This window comes from Ptychodera flava, unplaced genomic scaffold (genome assembly GCF_041260155.1).
Source record: "Ptychodera flava strain L36383 unplaced genomic scaffold, AS_Pfla_20210202 Scaffold_28__1_contigs__length_4768798_pilon, whole genome shotgun sequence".
Lineage (NCBI taxonomy): Eukaryota > Metazoa > Hemichordata > Enteropneusta > Ptychoderidae > Ptychodera > Ptychodera flava.
The window spans coordinates 530,485-556,164 of NW_027248350.1; the positions used below are offsets into that span (position 1 = coordinate 530,485).

The 25,680-nt window shown below is 37.6% G+C and overlaps 1 protein-coding gene across 1 annotated transcript in view; it reads right to left on the reverse strand.

Annotated features, from left to right (window-relative positions):
- Positions 1 to 5,552: 5,552 nt before the first annotated feature.
- Positions 5,553 to 25,680, reverse strand: part of LOC139126946 (kin of IRRE-like protein 3) — a 35,200-nt gene continuing 15,072 nt past the window's right edge. The window contains 12 exon segments of the mRNA XM_070692867.1: positions 5,553 to 6,123; positions 6,765 to 7,009; positions 9,667 to 9,780; positions 10,206 to 10,283; positions 10,286 to 10,337; positions 11,484 to 11,647; positions 12,401 to 12,655; positions 14,491 to 14,714; positions 15,289 to 15,328; positions 15,555 to 15,701; positions 16,650 to 16,817; positions 18,103 to 18,417. Of these exon segments, the coding sequence (XP_070548968.1) occupies positions 5,812 to 6,123; positions 6,765 to 7,009; positions 9,667 to 9,780; positions 10,206 to 10,283; positions 10,286 to 10,337; positions 11,484 to 11,647; positions 12,401 to 12,655; positions 14,491 to 14,714; positions 15,289 to 15,328; positions 15,555 to 15,701; positions 16,650 to 16,817; positions 18,103 to 18,417 (2,114 nt within the window). The 3' untranslated portion in view covers positions 5,553 to 5,811.

Consider the following 25,680-nt stretch of genomic DNA (forward strand, 5'->3'; position numbering starts at 1 on the left):
GATGGTATATCAAAAATCAACACTGGAGGCCAAGATACGTAAAATCCATTCCTAAAAACCTTTATTTCAGTTCAACTGATGCCTTCAAAACCCTCTTCACAGAGAATTATGAAAGAATGAAATGAGAAAAAAGATCTTTCCATCCACTTTTGCTAAAAAAAAGATTAAAATGCCAAGATTCCTTAAATCTACAAAAAATCCTCTGCAGAAAGAAAGAAGACTTCTGTGAAATTCAGGTTATATTAAGGTATTAGAAATAAAATTGAGCTACAATATGTCAATATGTATTCTGAGCACACAATGAAGCTGATTTGTATCATTGTAGCCAAATTCTGTACATCTGAATATTAAGGTAGAATGTGACTCGGGGACAGATATTCAACTCTCAATCATTTACAATACATCCCTGATCTACCACTTGTAGGGGCTCCACTATGAAGCTCATGCCGTAAATGATGTTCTCATTGGCTTGGTTTTGTGAAAGTCAAAAACGTTATCAATTTTTTTTGTCTTTGACCCAACACAGTGATGGAAGTCATTTTCAATACAAAGTGTCGGTTAATATTTTGTACGTTCTTTTTCTAATACCAATTTTTGCACAGTGACCCCTGACTTTTATTTCATTTTTTTTATTAAGGAAATAGATTAAAGTTTCCATACGTAAAGCATGAGCGAAAGTCTTTCAATTTCGAGGTGCCTACTTCCTTAACTACAGCTGGTTGAATTAGAATTTGCAGACAGGGCGTTTTTTCTCACAGCAAGTACAACACCACTGTGTATTTTGTGCTGTGAAGAAGACAACAACATATTTTTAATTAGAGTAAATTAGGTTAGGCAACAATGTTTCACTAGCAGACTGCTAGCTCCAGTACAACAACCTGTACAACCCTGTTGTTGCCAGTGTTACTGGTAGAGTAAAAGTCCTAAGCACCTGAAAGTGAAAGCAAACTTTTGCTACAACTGCCCTACAGTAAACTTTCAACAAAATCAATAATAAAAATTTGGGTTGCAGTGCAAAGTTTGGTACCAGAAAAGCAAATTACATAAATTTTACTTGTAATTTTCAAAATGGCCACCATCCCTGTGTCAATGGGGAAAAAAATTAAATCGTGAATTTTCACAAAAATGGGACGGTGTAAACTTAAATTTCTCCAAGAGCTTTAAACTGAACCCCCGCAAGTGGTGGACCAGAAAAAGTATTGTAAAATTTGAGAGTTTGAATATCTGTCCCCGAGGTGCAGGCTACCTGGAGGTTCTGATAATTGGATATACCTGAAGAAAACTAAGCCCATCTACCCTATGGTGTTAATCAGCCCTTGTCTGGGGGTGCCTTACAAAATTAATAAATACAAGCATACCCCTAAGATAGAGTTGAATTGTAGTGGTGGCCCAGCTTTCCTCAGTCTTGCCAAAGGTTGGGCAAAATTGTTAAATGTTCTCATTCTATCTATGTGATTTCCTTATCATAATACAGCAAATCAAATCAACTATCATATAAAAGATATACAAGACAGATTAATAACTCACTATGCTAACATCTGGAAACTAAAAAACAAGTGAAACTTCTCCAAACTAAACTCTTCTACAACATTATTTTATAACGAAAAGTTATTTTTTCCTGTAGATAAAGTGAGCAACAATTTTTTTGGAATATAATGTTTGGAAAGCTTCAGTGAAAAGTTGTCGCTTTGAAGATTAAAACAATCATACCTCACACTTGATCAGAACGACATAAAATGCTTGAAAGATAAAATATATACAGTGTACATATGATATTTAATAGAAACATAAAGCATGCATAAGAAAAGATTAAAGAAGTATAGACACTCTGTGGCCAAACTTTGACAAGTGTGTGTGCCCAGCATGAAGATATGGCAAATACACACGGCATAGCTGATTCTGGCAATGCACTGTCTCCCCTGCATCAGTGTGTGGAACTCCAACAACAAATATGTCGTTGCTGGTGTGGTTGGGCACACGAAATTCATGTACAGTAAGGAAAAGGCATGTTTTACGAATTACAGGTTTTGCCGAGAGTGGGGAAACTGGTAGATATAATAATCAGAGTTACCATTTGGTATATCCACACAACAGTGTGCCTTTAATATTACAAAGGCCAATTTGACAAGCTGTCGATTCTAGAAAGTTTTCACTGATTCAAAGAATTAGAAGTTTTCCACACTGCATGTAACAGCTATCACAGGACTTACTGGAGTAAATTCCAGGAAAGATTTGAACTTACTCTAATAGTTCATACATCTTCAGGGATGTAGAAAATTTTTGCCACAGCAGGAAAATTTTGGTTTACAGCCGGCAATGTCCGTAATGCGACCGGGAAGCGGTTGCCAGGGAATGGGTGTGGGAGTGTGTGTCCCCCCTCCCACGGTGCGGACTTTTTTTGACTTTGAAGTCTCCAGAATGGCTCTCCTGGACCCATTTTATGAATTTTTGGTCAAATCTTGCACACTTTTACATCATGTATGATGTAACAAGGTAAGGACAGTCAGGTGATCTCTCTTCAGGTATTTTTATTTCTGAACATTTAACATTTATTATTTGTATAGTCTCGTTTTTTCAATGTACACTGGCCACCATAAACCGGTAACTTCGTCAAAGCCTAATTTTCTGTTCAATAGCCACGTGTGAGAAACTTTAAATTTACTTGTAGAATTTGTCCCACTATTGTTGTACGTCAGAATTGAAAGAACAGCAGCTTTTGCTGCACAAATAGAAATTATGAAGGCCGATATTTCGCTCACCGCTCTCTAAGATAACACATTACTATACATTGTTGTTTGATTCACGACCCGATGAAATGACATCACTAGTAGCAAAATTTTGGTTGTTTCAACAGTTTCACTTGAACACAGTTCGCATTCAGTTGTTCAGATAATACTGGAACACGGCTGGCATTGCATTTGGGAACTCGACTGGGTTGTTTTGGTTGCGATTTCCGGAGTAGGACTTGCACTGACAATCTGCTAAAGTGCCGGCAGATTCATCGGCAGATTTTTCACCGAGAGTTTATTCAGCCTGTTTATCAGAGAAACCACTGAAGAAATTCTTGATACTTGGCTATCTATCGCCCGAACATTTACATTCTGCGTACAATCTCCGCAAAGTTGACATAGGCTTGTCATGCAAATACAACTGCGTGACTGTACCGTACCGAGTCACTCCGAAAGCTAGCCGAACACATGCCGACAATGACGTACCAAAAAACCCCCAGCGAGGTCAACTGCGACCTGCATGACCTGTGCACTGCGTTCTGGCAAGCACACGTTACCGCTTACCGATCGCGTATGTAGATTGTTTCAGCATACTCTTGTTTACAATTCAATTTTGTTTGACTAGGAATTTTTGGGAGTCTGAAAAGACATGAAAATCTATGATTTTTGTAAACTTAGTACTCAACTAATGCCTGTTCCCGTAGCGGACTGAATTTAACGCGAGTGGCCATTTCCGTGTTAAGGCACGTATGTATACATCCTCGTACTCGATTACGATTGATTTTTCGAACACACAAATACAAAAAAACTGCTGTTTCTTGTTGTAGTTACATTTCTTTTTAAAGATTTGTGAGAAGATTTTGGCTCTTTTGTTACACTGCAGCAGAAATGACATCGATTTTAAATCTACAAATAATTTTCACAGCCGGCAAAATTTTGCTGACAGCTGGTTGTTTTTGCCGGCTGCCGGCTCTTTTCTACATCCCTGATCTTATAAGTTATACACATTACATATTCTTAAAAAATTTCACTAATGTTTATTAAACCTAGTGCTTTTGGCTGGTACCCCGGTAAATTTTACCGGGGTTCCCAGCCATATTACCGGATTCCCCCCGTTACATCAATACTGTAGTATCCCATAAGAAGACAACAGAAATGGTATAAGAGTGTCCCCACCGTTTACCTATCTTCCCAATCCTTAGCAAAAACACTGAAACTTAAGAAAAATGCTGAATTAAAACCATACATCTAAACATTTTTGATACCAAAGTAATATTTTTACTTTGCAATTGAAAGAAAACTCTCATAATTTTCCTGAATAGTCAGGTGATTTCTAGACAACTTAAAAAAATTACACATTCCATGAAAGGCTATTAAGAATTGTTATAACTTTTCAAGGCTACAGCTTGAAATCATTTCTTAAATACAGAAAGACACTTGTTAAATTTCATGCAAGTTATTTCACTATTGCTTGACATTTTTGTTGTAATAATTTTTACAGTGGTTTCAATTCAACCCTTTCACCATAATGGTTTGGCCCAAACCCATTGTTATGAATGGTGATTCTGGACTGACTTACATAGTATTTTGGGGGTGAACAGGTTAAATTCAGCAGATTGGTCAGCATCAAATATTAGCCCTGACATTCCATGATGTTGTTGAGCCACAGTGCCTACAATATGATGGACAGCCTTGTTGACAGGGTACGACAGGGCTAAGATATGAGACAACACACAGACAGACACATAGACAGACACACAGACAGACACACAGACAGACACAGACGGAATGGTATAAAGTCTGCCTTGCAATACCAGTAGTTATAACTTTATGCCAGGACAAAATAATACTGGCAAGTTCAAGGGCAACTGTAAGTTTGTTTACAAAATGAATGAAAGCTATTAAATTATTACAATTGTCTTTCAATATAAGATCTAAATTACTGCTATAAATATACAACTCTACCCTAGCCACTACATGTCACGTAAGACACAGCCTAGAATAAACACATTTCCATGTGTGATGCTTGCCTTAACCCCTTCATCACCATGGTTTGACCCAAACCCATTGTTATCAATGGTGAGAGTGGACCTATCTACATGGAACAGGGGTGTGAACAGGTTGACCCTTTCTCCATCAAATGATGGTACAACCCCTTTGCTTCTAAATAGATTAGAAAGACTGTGACAGAAAGACAAGCATAGCGGAGTACTACTCACAGTTCTATTAAGTATCAAACTAAATGACCAATGTTGCCGCACATTGCATACAAGTATTAAATCTAACCTCTTATGATAAACTTTTGCATCACAAATATTTCGAAAAATCAGAAATGGATCTTCTCAAACAATATGTGGTCAATGTTCAAAAGACTACACATATGCAAGATACTCTTTTCAAATACTCTCTACTTTAGTTCTCACATTGTTAAAATTGTTAAATTGTTGGTATCTCATTCTACAACAACATACATAATAGTTATATTTTGGTCAACCAAAATTTGCATTAAAATCAGCAGAGCTATTAAAACTGAGAGAATTGTATTCAAATTTGATACATTATAATTAAATTACATAATGTAGGATTTCCTTGTATCTGACCTATTTTAAATTGGAATTAATTTGCTTTTTATTGCCCTTTGATAACATGGTTTTACCCAACCCCATTGTTTGCAACAGTGTGTGCGGACTTGTGCATAGGGAAATGAGGGGAGAGGGGTTAGAGTTGTGAAAAACAGTCGCTGAGTCAATTTTGTAGTAAAACTTGTCGGGGAATATTTGCTTTTGATATGGAAGGTGTTACGGTAACAAATCCTCTAACCTAGGTTGAAGACATGTCTAAAATGTGGAAAATTATTTTGTCATGAAACGTTTGACACAAATTGAAAACTGAATTTAAACTTTGCAGGTGTGATTCTAGTGCGGGAACTCAATTGAAATTAAGAACACATGGATCAGGTACAGTATAGTAGTGAAGTGTTATTAGAGGCAGAAAAATATTCTGTTCCTTTCAATCCCGTAAAACTCCAATTTCAGTGACGTGGACCGACCCATTGCTCACTCAGACAGTTGTGAAAGGGATCTTACAAACCAGGCTGACACGCAATACAGACTTTACACATTGGTTGCCAGGGTTCCAGTGGTGGTTGCGGACCGTAGAATTCTTCACGATGGGACCCTGCGGACGCACGAGATGGAGGACGATAATCCGCATCGCCTGTTCTCGGATCAGGATTAAAATATCCCCTTGGTTCAGATGGTGGATAATCCCTGTCATAATCCCTAGGATAATCCCTATCTGGATTGTCAAGTGGTCCATAATCCCTGTCGTCAAAATCTTGTGGTTCGAAATCCAGAGGGCGTCTGTCATAAGGTGCTCCATAATTGACTGGCCCCTGTGTATGGCAATGAGGTCCAGACATTTTAAATTATAACATACTTGTAATATTCAAAAGTAATAATACATGACTACATTAAATATATATTTTTCACAATGTTTTTTAACTGCTAACATTTCTGAGTACAGATGCTATCAGGGTCAGTCTGAGCCCATCTCTCTCAGTTAAGGTAGAATGCGCCTCGGGGACAGATATTCAGACTCTCAAACTTTTACAATTCATTTCTGATATACCCCTTGTGGGGTTCATTTAAGAGCTCTTTGTGTATGGGAACTTTTCACTGGCTTATTTTTTTAATTCAAAAGTTTATTTTTCTCTATAGAGTTAACACAGGGATAGTGGCTGTTTTGAATTTCAAATATCGGCAAATTTTGGGTGATTTTTTTCTCTAGTACCAAAATTTGCACCATGACCACCAAGTTTTATTTTGATTTTGAAAGAAAATGGTTGAAAATTCCACTGAGGAAAGTTTGAGCAAACGTGTTTGTCTTTCACTTTTGAGGTGCATACTACCTTAAAATACTTCAATTTATGACTGCTAAGATTTTTGAAAACTTTGATTTCATTTGAAAATCCACCTCTCAGGAGCGCCATCCTTCACAAATACAATCAACAACAATCAGTAAATGCTTACTAACCTGGTAGTCCACTGGCTGTGGCTCTCCATACACGTCAATAGAGGGCGATGAATACTGGGATTCGAAAGACATACGGCTGCGAGGATGTGATCGCTGTGAGCCGTAAATATTCTCTGGGGCTGCTGTGTAGCGGGGTTTGTTCAGGGTACCATAGGGAACGTCTTCAGGATAGAATGGCTCATGATGTTCAACTTTCTGCTCTGATGGGCTGATTTCAACTCTCTCTTTTTCATACAACTTCCTCTCTGGAATAAAATTTAGAACAAATATATGCATGAACATATTACAGTACAGTAGCATAAACTTACTGATGATTTCTTACCGTTTTATTTTGTTTGCGTATGGAGTTCTTTTCCTTTGTTGACTACGAAAGTATTGATAGATATGTAATCAGTTTAAGTCTAGACTAAAATTACCTTTTCACGAGAATTATGGATTTCACACATATACAGGCTGTGTTGATGAGCCAAATACTTGGCTTTTTTACCCTTTGAGTGCCAAAGTCAATTTTTGTCGCCTTTATAAAATGTACCCCCGTTAATTAGTCCCCACGGACACGTCCGGGGGACTTATAGGTTTGGTCATGTCCGTGCGTGCGTCCGTGCGTGCGTGCGTGCGTGCGTGTGTGCGTCCGTCCGTGCGTCCGTCCGTTCACGCAGATATCTCAGAGATGCCCAGGTCAATTTCTTTCAAACTTTGCACAAGGATAGTACCCTACCCCATACAGATGCACGTTGATTTGTTTCACAATGCGATCAAATTTGGCCGTGTTAGAGGACTTTTTAGTTTTCACCTCCATAGACTCCCATGTATAAGGCAGTGTCCATAGACTCCCATGTATAAGGCAGTCCATAGACTCCCATGTATAAGGCAGTCCATAGACTCCCATGTATAAGGCAGTCCATAGACTCCCATGTATAAGGCCGAGAAAAATAAAAATTTAGTTTCTCATCGTATTCATATTGCAAAAAGGATGCAGTGACACAGTTTTCAGTCCCAACGGATGAAGTCCAGGGGGCTAATAGATTGGGTCATGTCCGTCCATGAGTCCATCCGTGAGTCCATCCTTTCACGCAGATATCTCAGATATTTTGACAAATCACGTGACCTCGGTGACCTTTGACCTCAAATATACATATTTGTCCATAACTCAGGAACCACAAGTGGTACACCCTTCATATATGGTATGATGGCACAGCTTATGACGCCACATATTGTACCTCATTAATTATGTGCATATCTAATTTTGAGCAAGCCAATAGAGCTAGAGGTCTGATTTTTTGGTATGTAGGGATAACTTAGCAATAAATTTTTTTGACAAAATGTCACGTGACCTCGGTGACCTTTGACCTCAAATATACATATTTGTCCATAACTCAGTAACCACAAGTGCTACACCCTATGTATGGTATGATGGGACACTTATGATGCCACATATTGTACATCATTAATTATGTGCATATCTAATTTTGAGCGAGCCAATAGAGCTAGAGGTCTGATTTTTGGTATATAGGGATAACTTAGCACTACAATTTTTTTGACAAAATGTCATGTGACCTCGGTGACCTTTGACCTCAAATATACATATTTGTCCATAACTCAGTAACCACAAGTGCTACACCCTTCATATATGGTATGATGGGACAGCTTATGACGCCACATATTGTACCTCATTATTATGTGCATATCTAATTTTGAGCGAGCCAATAGAGCTAGAGGTCTGATTTTTGGTATACAGGGATAACTTAGCAATAAAATTATTGTGACAAAATGTCACATGACCTCGATGACCTTTGACCTCAAATATACATATTTGTCCATAACTCAGTAACCACAAGTGGTACACCCTTCATATATGGTATGATGGGAGACCTTATGATGCTTCATACTGTACCTCATTAATTATGCATATATCTAATTCTGAGCAAACCCATAGAGCTGGATGTCTGTCATACATATGCACATAGATTTGTTCTGTGATAGGATCCAATAAGGCCGCCATGTGGCCATTTTATTACGATTCTTTCATGTCCTGAACTACAGCTCAGACATGTATCAAGCGAATTTATTCAAAAGTATTTTATCACAGACCTAATGAAGAGGCCCTCTATCCTCTCTGAGGACCTGTAATCAAAGTACCCATTAACAAGGGGGGACTGTGTCATCAACGCTCTTGTTTTTTTTAAGTTTTTGTCTAATTTTGATAAAATACTGTAGTCAATGAATTTATGTCCATTTGGTCCCAAATTATCAAAAAAATTACAAAAAACTTCATAAAAATTGGTAAAATGTTGCACTCAAGTTTTGGTGGGAAAAAATTACAGCACTCAAAAAGGATTAACATGCTTCATGGAGTAGATCAAAACACAAATGATTAACAGATCTAGAGTTACAGTAAAATGCACTTCAGCAACAAATATTTGAACTCTCAAATTTTTAAAATTCTTTTCTGATCTACTACTTACGGAGATTCATTTTAAAGCTGTTGACATTAAAAAAGTATCAGTCTTGGTTTTTCAAAAATCGAAAATTACATCTTTCCTTCAAGAGTTAACAAAAAAGATGGCAGCGATTTTGAATTTCAAATATCAATAAATGGTGGGCAATTTCTTTAGTACCAAAATTTGTACAATGACCCCTGATTTCATTCAGGATTTGGTGAGAGAAAAGTTGAAAGTTTAATTTAGGACAGTTTGAACAAAAGTCTTTAACTTTCAAGGCGCATACATCTTTAAAATCAACAAGGAGGTTATCTTAGAGTCTTTTCATGATATACAGAACTGGGCATCAGAGTGAAGTGGAACCTAATGTACACCACTCCTGTAAACATACTTACTGACCAATAACACCGTCTACAAAAGTGACTGACAGTTGAAAACTCAAAAGGTTCATTTGAACTTACTGCGTCTTCTCGCTTGGCATCTGTTACATAGCACAATTATTATAGCGATGATGAAGATCAGAACAGCGCCACCAAGAACACTGCCTCCTATGATAATGACCCATGGTGTCGGCTCTGCAGTCAGACAAAAAAAAAAAAGGAAATAACGAGTCATGGTACAGAGGGCTGGGATGCTATGCAGTTGTGCTTGTTGAGTGACAATCTGGAAATATTGTCATTACCGGTAAATAAAATCGTTTGTATGATAGAGCATATTTCATACAATTGTGAATTTGATTGATATTTCATGAAATAAAAAAACATCAAAAAAAATTACAAGAAGAGATTTAAACATTTTATGGCACTACAATACGGCAACTACAGCTATGGCCAAACCTCACACACTGAAATTTCATGTCAGACTGGACAATCCATATAGCAATGGCCTGTCATCCCCTTTTCTCTCTACATGGTTTCAACCACGCCATGAAAACAAAAGAAAGGACCAAACTGGGGTGTGAAAAGGGGTACATTTATCATTTGATAGAAGAGTTGTTTACCTTCTTCCTTTAGTTTGATAATCAATGATTCAACTCCAATGCTATTCCACACAGTACAGTTGTATTCGATAAAATCTGCCTTTTGACATCCCTGATCTGTAGTGTACTCTTCTTTCCCCCATAGACATCAACCTGTGGATGACAGACAATACAATGGTCAGACTCCATACACACATGAAATCATCTGTTGAAGATATATACCTGTATATGAATGGGTATGTTAGGCACTAGTCATGCCATCTTGTCTCAGCAGTAAATACCCTTGAGTTTCATGCACACTTTGATTGTGACAATGATAGGCCCTCAGTTTGTACGACATTCTGTCCTTTGTTTTCAGGGGACCTATTTCAATTTTGTTTACGGTCCGCACTGTGCCTACTTTGAATATGAACAAAGACAACAATCCCTTGCTGTGGGGTCCACTACTGCAATCTGTGTCTTGCCTTGTGCTAGGCTTGGTGGCAAAAAAAACAGGATGACCTGACATGCCATCCATAAATTGACAATTTTTTTTGGTTTCACAAACTTTTTGGTCAAAATACCATAAATACCTCCCATTAAAGGGCCAGCAATGCTAACTTTTGATAATTTTTTCACCATTGTTGTTTTGAATGTCAACCATAATTCCTTGTTCTACTCTCCAAGGCATGTTAACATTACACAGTATTCAGCTTGTCAGCTCAGCCCATATGTGTGTAAACTGCATTGTTATTGTTGAATTGACTTCTGGTCCGGACTAGCATTCAAATGTAAACAAAAATAGTGGGTGTTTCAACATTCTTTTTGGGAGTAGGATAAGAAGTTGCAGTTAACATACAAAATAACAATAATTAAAATCATCAAAAGTTGGCATTACTGGGCCTTTAAGTTATTTTGGTGCATATATTACAGGCAGGCAGACCATTTCATTGGTCCTTTGATTGAGCATTTTAATGACTTGAAGATTATGATATCATCTGGAGTCCAAAAAGGACTACTTCAATTGACCAAAGGAAACGTAAACTTGTTCTTTATTCCCAATAAACAGGTCCATAATCACCACTGATAACAATGGGTTTGGGCCAAACCATTGGTTGTGAAAGGGTTGGCATAAAATGACTAAAGGAATAGTTACAGCTTCCCAACCTTAAACCCAAATTATCCACCCCTGTAACCACAATGGTTTGGCTCAACCCCATTGTTTGGTTGGACCACAATATCAACAACAGGAGAGAAAGGGTGTGGTGTAGAGCCATGAAACGTCACAAGAACGATACATTAAACATTTCTTACACTTACTATACTGGCAGAATACCTCCCCTCAGTACCCTCCTCAAGCTCCCCTCCCTCCCACTGCCACAGCATCCTGTCCGGCCGAGGGCGCGTGTTGGTGAAACACTCCACGTTAGCAGTTTTCCCTACCCTGGCAAACTGGTCGGGGCTGCTGCTGATTTCTGGGGTACCTGTGACATGTAGCAAAATACATTACAATTTTCTTATTGTAGTATGCAAAAAGTTGTCAAATTTGTCAATTAATATCAAAACTACATTTCTTTAGCTGTAGAGACTGCGAAAGCTGACTCATATTCCAAAACAAACCAGCAATTTAGTATTAGTATATTCTGAGCTATTGTTTCGTTCATTTCGTTCAATTTCATTTGGCCCTAATTCCCTGTAAGTGGGTCTAAAATTAACATTACAGGTTTTAACATTGGGTTTCACTTTGGGTCAAACTGTGATGGAGAAAGAATAAAATTCTGCAAGCCTCAGCTCTGGTAAAGTTTTACTCAGAAACTCACACCAGCTCATGTATGATTGTATTCACTGTCTGATTTCATGGTTTTGAGAATTTCAAGGTATTTTTGAGCTGAAAAATGCAAACAAGCATCAGAAATTCCATTTTTATGTGGCCGGTTTCAGTATCATAAAGGTATGTCTTCTGAGTAGTCCAATGCGTTATGAAAGCGTAAAAAAAATAAATACATAATGATAATTTAGTTCAATATGTGAAATTCTCAATTATATAGTGATTTTTAGCAGGCTAAAGTAGTTGAAAAAATTGCCTGCTAACTACAGACTACAACATTTCAAAAAACTATATTCATTGCACTAATTTTTTATTATTTGCATATTTGTGTAAACATACACTCACAAATGAGTGGCAACAGCAATTGGGCTAAAATACGATCAAGCACCACGTCAAAAAATTGTCTTACTTTTTATATGAAGTGTGGCAGTGGCCGTGACATCCGCAAAGTCACGTACAGAGGCAGTACAGACGTATCCGCCACTGTCCGAATTGTGGACGTTGTCGATCTGCAAGGTGGACATACTGCTCAGTAAGACGTTGCTACCTAGCCTCTTCCATGATATCTTTGGTGTGGGGTTACCCACGGCCTCACACTGGAACTTTGCCGTGTTGCCAAGGTCTACTTCTGTATCGTCAGGAGGTGTGGTAATTCTGGGACCATCTGTGGAGAATTAAACATTTCAATGTGGGCTGACAAATTCTATGTTACAAGTGATGTTTTGTCGATGATAATATCACTAGTCAATGTTACTCTGACTTGTAAGGTGAAGGACTTCGCAAGAGTAAGAATATTGTCTTTTTTCTTTATGATTGAATATACTGTAGATTGCAGAGGGTAGACAAGAAATCTCTCATTTGGTTTTCATATAATATTTTTTGAGATACCACAGCACTATATCAACACATGCAGCCCACATCACTTTACAACAAATTTCAACCTTCAAGACTGGCCAGTGTTTCATCTAGACAGGGGATGGGGATCCCCTCTGTTGACATGTTGGCACCCCCTAGTAATTTGTCAAGGGGAACTAGCCCCCCCCCCCCCCCCCACTCATTAAATGGTGCCAGTCACACCTTAGGTGATACAAGTAGGACACATGAATTGGTGAAATTTCCCCTAATTTTCTGGTTAAGGGGGAAAATTCCCCTTTTGATGCCATCCTGGATGAAACACTGGACTGGCCATAGATTTCTGACACAGTTCTCTGTAGATGACTTTCAAATCTAAGAAAACATCAGCGGGTAACTAACCGAGCAGTTGGAACTTGTGCACATTGGAATTGTTATCAGAGACATCATAAAAAACTGCTTAGTCAGCATTAATTCAAGGGTTCTTTTGTACAGACAACAATCTTGCCACGGCATTTCAGAATCTTGCAAAATAAGACCACTTTTCAAACACATTTTGCAAACTAGCTTCTCTTACTAAGTCTTTTTCGAAGTGTTTCAAGAAGATGACATCATCACCATTAGCCCATTCCAAGACTTGCATTTCTACAACACATATGTTGGAATTTATAACCAACATCCAATGACTAACCATAGTCCTCCAACCAAAGTAACACTAACAAGTCATATCAAGTGGCAATTCATTGTAACCACAGACAATTTTGAAAATATAACAATATCTTTCTGTCAAGTACAAACATTCTTGAATCCATACCTGCTGCCTTGAGCACTTACATGTCAATGACAGACACCAAGAAATAACTTTGGAAATGTTAAATTTGCAAACTGTGTTCAAAACAAAATCCAAGACTCCTGGGTATGAAACACATCTATGATAGTATGACCACGTCTAAAATAAAAACTTAAATCAAAACAAATGAGGACAAATAAGAACACATGCATAAATATTAAAGTATGAAATTGGAATGAACGTTACACCATAAGAAATTCCCAAATTTACTTTCCTGTATGAACAAACTTAACAGTTTTGTTGCAAAGACTTTACTGATCTATTTTGATGATACACTGGTTTTTGGTACAGAATAAATTTGGATGAAACATATCCGCTAAACGGCGTTGCAACTTGTGAACCTCATGCCAGAGAGACACTCTCTGCCAGTCCTATACATACCAGTACAACAGTACATTCTTTTAAAGTATGACATAGGTCACCCACACAGCAGAACTGGACATATTTGGGTGTGTGGAATCCATCACCAGCAGAATAGACAGGGGTCACCTTCATGAAGGCAGAGTATGCACAGGGGTCAACACCTAGATGCTTACATGGCAGACAGTTACATGGACAGGGAGTTAACTCTAGACAGTTAGATGTATACAAAGCAGTCAACTACTAGACAAATATATGCACAGTGGGGTAAACTACCAGATGGTTAAATGTACAAATCAAATATGTTGACTAGACAGATGCATGCACAGGGGGGTTGGGGGTGGGGTCAACGCCTGAAAAAAAACACATACAGGGGATCAACTCCTAGACAGTAACACTCACATTCACTGTAACAGCGATGGAAGACTCCCCAGTACCGACTGAGTTTTTCGCTTTGCATTTGATGGTTATTCCATTAAATTCCGGAGGTACATCGGCAAGTTCCATGACGTTTTCTGTCTTATCAGGCATGACTACATCGTCTTTGAGCCACTCGTACGTGATACCGTGTTGTGGATTGCCTGCAGCTTTGCATTTGAAAGAGATGATATCGCCCTCTTTGGCCACCAGCGGGTCCATTACAATACCACTATGGGGATATCTGGTGATGAACAGGAGACAAGAATCACTAGAAAGCATTTGCAAGCAAAAGCGAAGTTCCAGAGACCAGAGCAGCGGAAGAAAACAGAGAATGTGTGACAAAGATAGGTGCAGAATGAAAGAGTGCTTTGGATTTTAATATTCAAGCACGTACCTATAGGGCTGCTAGCAGTAAACACAATGATATACAACTAAAAGCAAGGCAGTCCACATGAGTTGACAAGCTGAATACTGTATATCTCAACATGCTTTGGGGAGTAGAACAAGAAATTATGGTTGACACAAAAAAAAACAAAACTAGTGAAAAATCAACAAACGTTATCATTGCTTGCCCTTTAATAAATGAGTTAAAGTGCATCAATGAACAGTATTTGCATACACAATTCAACTGATTATGAGTCATTATAAATTTCGAATATTCACTGGTCATAAATATACATTATGTATGTCACATTTACTATGTGCAACACATGAATGGGGTACTTTTCTTCCTTTGGTCCTATTGCTTACTGACCCTACCTAGGGAAGTCACCCCCTGAATATTTACCCAGTGCGCAATCACGCATACTCTATACCTGACCCTACCCCTGTTCAGGAAGGTAGGCATAAAATTGTCTGGTGGTAAACGTGCAGGGGTAATTGTCCTAATACAGTCAAATGGATTTATGTTAGCTGATGGCATTTTAAGATTGTTCCCCCTGTACAATTTACCCATCAGATAATCACCCTGACACTATCACTATCCCCAGCCTCACCTGGTTAGAGAGAAACTAATACACAGTTGGTAAAATGTTCAGGGGGTGACTGTCCTGATACTACATCCTTTAAAAGTTCAACTCACATCGCACATTAAGTTTGATTTTTGTTGATATAGGCTCTTCCCCGGCGAGGTTTTTAGATTCACAGGTATACTCTGCATCCATGTCATCAATGCTTGGTGTTATTGCCAGTGCACTCTCTGTGCTGGATAGCTTGCCTGTCTCATCTCCTGGAAAAAGGACAAACAAACAAACAAACAACTCACAGTTAAAGTTTGTTTTGAATGAAAAAAATTGCAAATATACATTGGTATACTATACACCATATAAACCCGTCATTCCTTTTGAAATTCAAGCACTACCAATGATTTCCCAAAATCTGGAAAAGTACAAATATACCTGTACAAAATTTCCATGGACTGCAATGGAAACTATACTCCTTCCGAAAAACAGATCAACTGTAAAAACTTGTAATACATGTGGACATTATATTCAAGGTGTAAACACAAACAATTACCGGTACTACAGCTTTAAGTTAACTTTGATTGCTAACTAAATTTAATCTACTAAATTAATAATTCATTTTGTTCAGCATTCTCTTCACCATATCAAAATCTTGTACTAGCCATGTGCAGTTGTGTGTGCTGAACATGAGCTGTAAAGTGTAATTGTTTAAAGGGCCAATGATGCTAACTTTTGATGATTAGTTCATTATTTTTACTATGCCAATTACATGCTTTTATTCTATTCCAAAAAGAATGTTGAAACACCCGCTATTTAGCTTGTCAATGTAGCCTCTATATGACATGCACTGTTGATGTTTACATTGGAATTCTAGTCCGGACCAGAATTCACTTGTCAACAATAACAATGTAGTTAACACATTTATTGGCTGAGATCGACAAGCTGAATAGTGTGTAATATTTACATAAGCTTTGCAGTAGTAAAACAAGAAAGTGTGGTTGACATTAAAAACCAAGCTTAATTCTCAAAAGTTAGCATTACTGGCTCTGTAGTGTAAATTCTTCTGGTGTGCCAATAGTTATATATGTGAGTTTGACTCATAGCTGACAATACATATGAACTCTGAATTGAGGATTGTGCGTCTTAGTGTTAGCTACTGTCTATCTGCTGTATTGGATGTATCGTGGACACATAAAAATGGAAACACTGATTACCAGCTGGGTATGACCGATGGTGAGCTCCCGTAACCACTTCTCCATTTTTCTTCCAGGTTAAGGTTGGCGCTGGGTTGCCATTCTCTGAGGTGCATGTGAGATTACTGACAACACTGGCTGTGACAGCGATTTCTGGAGCTCCCTTTATCACCGGTGCCTCGGGACGCCCTGCAATCAAGGACAATCACAATTATTCTTTCTGGTGTGCTTTAGCTTAGTGGTATGAATATAGAACTACCATGTTGAAACTTAATTTGCCTATTACTTATTTTAACCCTTCCACCACCATGGTTTGGCCCAAACCCATTGTTATCAATGGCGAGTGTGGACCTGTTTACAGGGAATTGGGGGTGAACAGGTTAAATTTGTTCAGGTAAACAAGTCTGATATATATTTTCATCTTCTCCCTGAAGGTTATGGATATGCAAATTATTGGCATTGCCAACACAATACCCATGCACACAATATGCAATGTATCTGTCAACAAATAAATTCTAGTTTGAATATGAAATTCAGTGAAGTGTTACTACATTGGACTATCTGGGATATTAACCCATTCACCACCATAGTTTTTGGCTCAAACCCATTGCCACCGATGGTGAGTGTGGACCTGTTTATACGGCATTGCGGATGAACAGGTTGATACATCAGTAAGCTCTGTCAATATAATCAGCACTATGAATTCACTTAGGAATAACATCATCAGCGCTATAAGTAACACTGTTTTTCGTGGCGAGAGAATCTCCTTAAGGTAGTTTGCACCTCAAAAGTGAAAGACTTAATTCATTTGCTCTCACTTTCCTCAATGAAAGTTTTGAACATTCTCTTACCAAATCAAGAAGAAAAATCTGGACTTACATTGCAAGATTTGGTGCAAGAGAGACAAATTTTCTAAGATTTCCCAATAATTGAAATTTAAAATGGTTGCCATCCCTGTGTTATCTCTATGGTAAAAACAAAATTCCTGATTTTTGAAAAACTAAGACGGAGAAAATTTCTTACACCAAACGCTTTAAAAGGAGCCCCCTGCAAGTGGTAGATCAGAATAGAATTGGTAAAATTTGAAAACCTGAATAACTGTACCTGAGGCGTGTTCTACTGTAAGTCTGTATACAATTAAGCTTGGATGGCATACTGCTACACATACATGCTATGTTGTCAGATTAAGCACTGCCCTCTGCAAAACGATTTTGGGAATGGGGCAATAAACTGGTACTATAAACTGTCAGGAAGCCATGATGACATGATATTCTGGCTATACTGTGTCTCTGTACTATCAATTATCTATCAATCAGTCCATAATCCCTGTACTGTTAACCCTTTCACCACCATGGTTTTTTCCCAAATCCATTGTTTTCTATGGTAAAGTTGGACCTGTATACAGGGAACTGGGGTGAAAAGGGTTAAGGAAACACACGTGCTTGGCATCTCAGTCTGTACGTGTTACACTTACTTTGAACAATCAATCTTGCTTCGTTTGATATAAGGTATGTGTGATTGGGAGCTGGTCCAACCTGGCATTGGTACATTCCGTCATCTTCCAGTAACACCGGACTGATCTTCAAGTTAAATTCTCCATTTTCATCCGAGCCTATCATGGTGTGCCGGGGATATCCGGGGATGTCCCGCGTGCTTCCAAACGGTGATCCGTCTTTGGTCCATTGGACCTGCCCAGCTCTGTTGTTGATGGCACATTTCAGGATGACTTCGGTTGCTTCACTGATTTTTGTCGTTATTTCTTCCGGCTGAACTCGGAATGATTGCTGGACTGTTAGAAAATGTAGGAAGAGTTCATCGTTAGAATTGAATAATGGTAAATAAAATAAACAAAATAGTTAACACTTCATTAACAGTAACAAATTTATATATTTATATATTTCCAAATATTTTGTATCTGTAAAATTCTTGCTCTAATGAAATATTGAAACAGTAAGCGTTAGAACAGTTAACACAGCCCGTATGTGTTCACTATTGCCTGATACATGTACTAGGGAGAGGGAGAACCATTTGATTTAGGGTATGGCAGCATTTTTTCCAAGCCACCGTAACAACAGATTTTTATTTCCATTAACGCAAAGGAACGACATGGAGACAAGTGTTGGCCGAAATCCGGGGTTATGTATGTACTGTCACGGCTGGGGCGGTCAAGGCGTCATGGCGGCCTGGATGGCGGTACTGGACTCCTGGCACCGTGCGTCAGGCAACGTGCTACCGGGCGCCCGCTACAGGCCCATGACAGTACCCCCTGGAACTTTATTGTGGAAAAGCCATCAAAATAGTGACATACAGTACTCTTTCATTGTGAGCTGCTACCCCGCAGCAAGGCACTTTTGTGTTTTTGTTTTTTTTGGTTTTTTTTTGCAGAGGGTGGGTGGGAATTTTGCGGTGTGAACTTGAGCGTGGCAGAGGTTGTCAGTTTTTTTCTCAAGCAATTGCAGGACCAATGAAGAAAAGTTAACCACTGCAGAAAAGTTAACCACTGCAGAACGGTTAACCACTGCAGAACGGTTAACCATTGTTAACCTTTGTAGAAATTAAGGTCATCAAGTGCAGAAAGGTTAATATCGAGTAAAGTTCAACATTGCAATTATAGTCAGAGAGAAGTACAACGGTATTCTGTTCAAATACAATGGTCCAAGCATTTGTACCAGTATGCAGAGGGAGATACCTAAATTACAATTTGCTTATCCTTTGTAATAATTAATAGGACTACTATTGTAGAGCCTGTTTAACTCTCACTATTTTTAACAGTGTCTATAATTGTAAAGCGTCCATTATATACTTGTAATGACAAAATTAGACTTGGTTCAAGTCTGTGATTTGTGAATGTTTGAGTGGAGTGAACGCAATGAATTGTATTCTGCTTTCATGTGAAACGTGCGCCTTAGTGGACGCGATGAGTAAGGTGAACGCGATGAGTGGAGTGAGCGCTATACAGCGGAGTTTCAGCCGGAATCACAGACTTGGCTTTCTTGCACGATCTGCGTTGCTATAAATTATTCATGAGATGACGTTTTCTTTACTTATATATTATTCATAAGATGACATCACTAAATTTTACACATTGGGAGGAGTTACCAATTGACCCAAACGAGACGTGCATAAAACTCACATGGCGTTGTTGACAAAATGTCGAGTGCGATCACCCCACAAAGGTCAGCACGACCTCTGTTGTATCACCGAAAACGCGTGAAAATATCTGTGTTGTTTGTGGGGCCCATGTCGCAAAATGCGAAAATCGTCGCCGGTTATTCAAGGATGGAAAAAGACACCGTCCTTACAGTTGTAGCCTGTTCTCTTACATGCCCAAAGCGATGGAAATCAGAACAATGTGGGACGACTTCGTATGTCAGTGATTTTCCGCTGCCGGTTGGTGCGCAGACGAACACATCTTTTCCCTCAATGTAACTCTCAACAAGCTTTCTTTGGTAATCTCGCATGATTAGCGATGGTCGACCGATCAGTTGTAAAACGCGGTTGATGTACAAACTTGATGCCATTATTCGCCCAGATATAAAACGTACTCGATGTCTAGCTTTGCACAGAGATGACAACAAACTTTTTAATGCATGCAGAGGTTTATTAGCATGCGTTCTTCTTATTGGCCAGAATAACGGCGGGGGCTGTCAATCATTTTGTATTTGCTCTACGTCACTGTGTACACAGTCCGTCTCACCGCCTGTACTTTGCAAGAAGTCCAAGTCGGTGAATCCGGCAGAAACTAACTCACTACTGCGCAGACTCAAACGTGACGCATTCAATCGCTGGGAAAACCTGGCGTGAGCTGCCAAATTCCGGATAGGTTTGTACGAAATAGGAGAGACACAAGATAAACTGTTATAAATGATTTATTTTTTTAAAATTCACCGACTTGAACCAAGTCTATGACAAAATATGAATACATTATGTACTATTCTTGCCATCTTTTGACCTCTCCTGGATATACACCTCCCCTTTTGACCTCTCTTTGATACACTTCTCATTTGACTTTTTAACCAATACACCTCCCCTTTACCTCCCAAAATACATCCCAATCCATGGCCTGGTCAACCACAACCAACAACCAGTAATAAGGAAAATTAAACAGGATAGAGCTGCTGGCTCAGAGCCAAACTGCTAACTAGATAACTACAACTTCCGCAGAAAAGCAACCTACCGGTACGTGAATTTCAGGCAAGATATACAATATCAACATATGCATGCCATCACATGTCAGTATGGTGTGTGTCAGTGTGTACATGAAGTATGTATGTATTTCAACACTGCCCACACAGCTGGCTTATCACTTTGACATGAATCCCTCTATCTAATCTGGCATTCAATTTCACACGTAATCTCATTCTAAATTGTGAACTGATTCAAGATTTTCTTTCCACAGAAAATGTGTTTAATCATGCATGCATGCCAGTTCCATCTAAGCTGTAAAGGCCGAATTACTGCTTTCAAATTTCATATTTTTCACCACTGCAGATCCTTACAACAGGAACATTTGATACTTAAACTCATCCATAATTTGTTATATTTATTTCTCCATTCATATTGTTTTTCTCTGTTTTCATCACAAGTTGCACAACTTTTGATACTTGGATCATACGCATTTTGACCTTTGACCCAATGTCCTGTTTCCCTCTCCACTAAGGTCCACCTACCCTATTGAAAACAATGGGATATGCTAGTTTTGTAATGGTTGAATCCAAAATCAGGATCTGACGATCACAGCATTCAACATGAATGAGATTTTTTGTAGTATATTTTATTTTGGTTCCATATTTTATTTTGTTTTGTGTATTTTATTTGTTCTGAATATTTCATTTTAGTTTGTTTTGTATGTTTGATTTGTTTATACATTTTATTTTGATTATGTAATATATTTTGTTTTGTGCTGGTGGAAACAAGGCAGTGACCCTAAGTTACAAATTCTTACTTTTGTTGATGTACATGTAAATGACAGCATTCAAAAACTGAATCCCACAGTCATTTAATTGGTCGTTACTTTTTTTTGAACATGCCTTGCAACATTTCTCCCTCCGTGTCAAATAGATTTTGTGTATTATGAACTTATAACTATAATTTGGCAAATGGTTGAATTTGTTCATCACTTTGTTGTTGTTACTTGATTCATCAACACTGACAGTGGAAGACATTTTACTGGAATTACTGACAGCAATCAACTGTCCTTGTCAGACTTTATCAGACTCAGTGTACTAGACCTCAATCTAAAACATGAACTAACATATCAACATTTAAGGTGGTTAGAAAGGCTAGAGCGTCAGTTATAAATTTCAACAAAACTATTAAAATATAAAAGTAGTCAACATTCTCTGTGGAATAAAAAAACTAGACATTTGGGCACAAAGGGCTTGCAGAGTTACAGCCTGTTAAAACTTCTGAAAAACTGACCAAATAAGAAGAAGTTGGGGAGTCCTTAGTGTATTAACTATGGTAGAGGTCCCCTAGCTTTTAATAAAATGTTTGAAAAGGGAAAGTCATTATTTGCTGTTTTTCAGGAAAGTTTGACAAGGCGGTGCTTGCATTCAGAGTGAGTGACTGCTATTGTAAATGCATTTTTAGATTCTTTGAGTGTCAAAGAGGTGTCAAAAGTGAGATTAACCAAAAAAAACTGCTCTATGACTTCAAAAGAGGGGTGCAAATATGGCTTGTTTTCAACATTTTTGACAGAATAACAGTTTTCCTACATAATTGTTTACCAATTTAATCCAACTTTGAAAAGAGATATGGACATAGAATTTTTTCAGCGTATTAACAAGGTTACAGATAAGATTTGTACGGCACAATTTTCCTGTATTTGAAGTACTTTTTGAAAAATCACATTTTGAAATTTGAAAGAATTTTAATAATTTTTTGATATATAAACCCATGTAAAATCATAAAAACAAATTTTATTTACAAATCCTGCCGTACAAATCTTACAATAAATAGTGTCAACATATTTATAACTAATTTGGTAATATTTATACTATCCAATTATTATAAATTCAAATATGTAAAAAAAATATGAAAAATTAAATTTTAATATTTACTGGTGTCATATTTTAAAATCATGGCTGCAAATATACAATTTTTTATTCTTTGGAGAAAATATTAACTAAGGGAGTTATCCTGGAATTTGAACTAAATATCTTGATTCTAACACTTGAAATTTGACATTAACTCTGAGAAAAGATTGGTGCAAAAATAGCCTTTCCAACCACCTTAACCTACATTCTAGTCAGAAGAATTCTCGAAGAATGACTGCAGATTCCTTTGATATAACTGACTTCAGCAATCACCATTTGCATATGACATACACAACAAAATCTGTTACAGAACTTCTACGTTACAATGAGAGTGAGCAATTATTATCAGACTAACAACTTACACAAAATTCAGCAAATGTTTGTCGTGATAATGGAGTAAATGGGCAAATGATCATGTCACGCCTCAATAAGTCACCCTTCGATAATTCGATGTTGAAACTTTTAAATTTTGCGCAAATCTCATGTATTCCTCATGCAAATCTAAATCTGAATTTTGAAAACAAGAGTGAAAAGATATGTTCAACATGAATTTTTTTATAAATCCGTGAAAACGTTTTGTCTTTCAACTATATTTTCCATTTGCTTCCCACAGTTAGTTATCTTTACCACAAACACATCTATAGATATGCTTAACCCTTTGGCTCCAATGCCAATTTTTGTTGCAACTATTTTTTCAGTCCTTTTCTCATTGTAACGCTTCAATGTGTACAAATTATTGTCTTTTTTTTTTCAAAAGAATATGAGACATAAATAATTATTATAATTATTATTATTATAATATACCCAAGTCTATTTTTTCCGATTTTTAAGCTAAAATTTTGATAAAAAAGTGTAGACAATGAAATTTGTTGTCAATTTGGTAAAGGTTATCAAAAAAATTACAGAAAAATTCATAAAAACTAGAAAAATGTTGCACTAAAATTTTGGCGGGAAAAATTACAGCACTCAAACGGTTAAAAAACGGGCTAGATTATAGGTGCATAACTTGAAGACAGAGATGAAAACAGAGACAGAAAAGACACATGACAAGGTAAAGGTTATCAAAAAATTACAGAAAAATCATAAAAACTAGAAAAATGTTGCACTAAAATTTTGGCGGGAAAAATTACAGCACTCAAACGGTTAAAAAACGGGCTAGATTATAGGTGCATAACTTGAAGACAGAGATGAAAACAGAGACGGAAAGACACATGACAAAACCATACATCACTCCTGCGATGATAATCACACGTTGCAAACAGCACTGGGATCACACCCACGCTGACCAGACAGACATATCTTGCTATTAAATGACAAATAGCTTTCAGCAGAAGTATCTAAAGAATTTGGAAATCATTCAGTGTAGCCTGGAGGCCATGACATGGAATCCCTGCCTGAGTAATGTCAGAATCTCCAATGGGACAGGCAGAGATTACACATAATGTGTCGGTCAATGTGACTGTAGGGAGCTACAAAATTTTTATGTAGCCTGCTTTATCACTATAAAGCTGCAGTACTCACTTCTTGCATTAATTCTTGTTCACATTGGCATTTTCTGTTGTCAGTCTTTGATATCCTTTTCCTTGGATAGATAGATTATTAATTTGTTTGGGATAAAGCTGATGAACTATTTTAGTTGTCAAGTTTGCAAAATATAGCAGCTTTCTTTTGTCTACACATCAAGATTGTACATGCCATGGAGTCTTTCTCCATTCTAGACTATCGATATAACAGACATTAATTGGCCAATTCAGTAAAGAGTGGTTCAGTGCCTTCCACTTTGTGTTTGAATCATAATCATATGATCACATGTAACTTAATTGTAAGTCGATCATGTAAACTATCCATAGTACATGTGTCGGCACAGTGCCGACTGTTATTATTTAAAAGGAATTTCATTCCTGATCCAAGAGTTGACAAATATATCATTAGAACTATATCATTAGAACTGGAAGGTATCAATATTTTCAACTACTAATGGTCATGAACACACCAGAGCAAGTTTATTTATGAGAAATGAATTGAATTTAAGACTTTTCTGGTCAAAATTGCCAGCCCATGGATTTTCCTTGGACACTGCAGGTTATGAGGATTGCCACCAGGACAGCAAAGGTCCAGTACCAGATTGAGTATACTGTCACTAGTCAAACTTCATTTTCAAGTCAAAGTGATAAAAGGAACAGTGTTAAACACTTACACCGAAGTACCACAATATTCTGTACAAATTCTACATCAGTTTGCTGTGCAATGTGTGTGTGTGGGCGTGATTTCAATTTGGAAATCACTTCTGTACACAACAGAAACAACAGAAGCGATACCCAGGTTTAGTTTACTTATCCAAACATAATAATGAACAAGTCATCGTTGATGACACAGTCCCCACTTGTTAATGGGTACTTTGATTACAGGTCCTCAGAGAGGATAGAGGCCTCTTCATTAGGTCTGTGATAAAAATACTTTTGAATAAATTTGCTTGATACATGTCTGAGCTGTAGTTCAGGACATGAAAGAATCGTAATAAAATGGCCACATGGCGGCCTTATTGGATCCTATCACAGAACAAATCTATGTGCATATGTATGACAGACATCCAGCTCTATGGGTTTGCTCAGAATTGGATATATGCATAATTAATGAGGTACAGTATGAAGCATCATAAGGTCTCCCATCATACCATATATGAAGGGTGTACCACTTGTGGTTACTGAGTTATGGAACAAATATGTATATTTGAGGTCAAAGATCATCGAGGTCATGTGACATTTTGTCACAATAATTTTATTGCTAAGTTATCCCTATATACAAAAAATCAGACCTCTAGCTCTATTGACTTGCTCAAAATTAGATATGCACATAACTAATGAGGTACAATATGTGGCGTCATAAGGTGTCCCATCATACCATATATGAAGGGTGTAGCACTTGTGGTTACTGAGTTATGGACAAATATGTATATTTGAGGTCAAAGGTCACCGAGGTCACATAACATTTTGTCAAAAAATTTGTATTGCTAA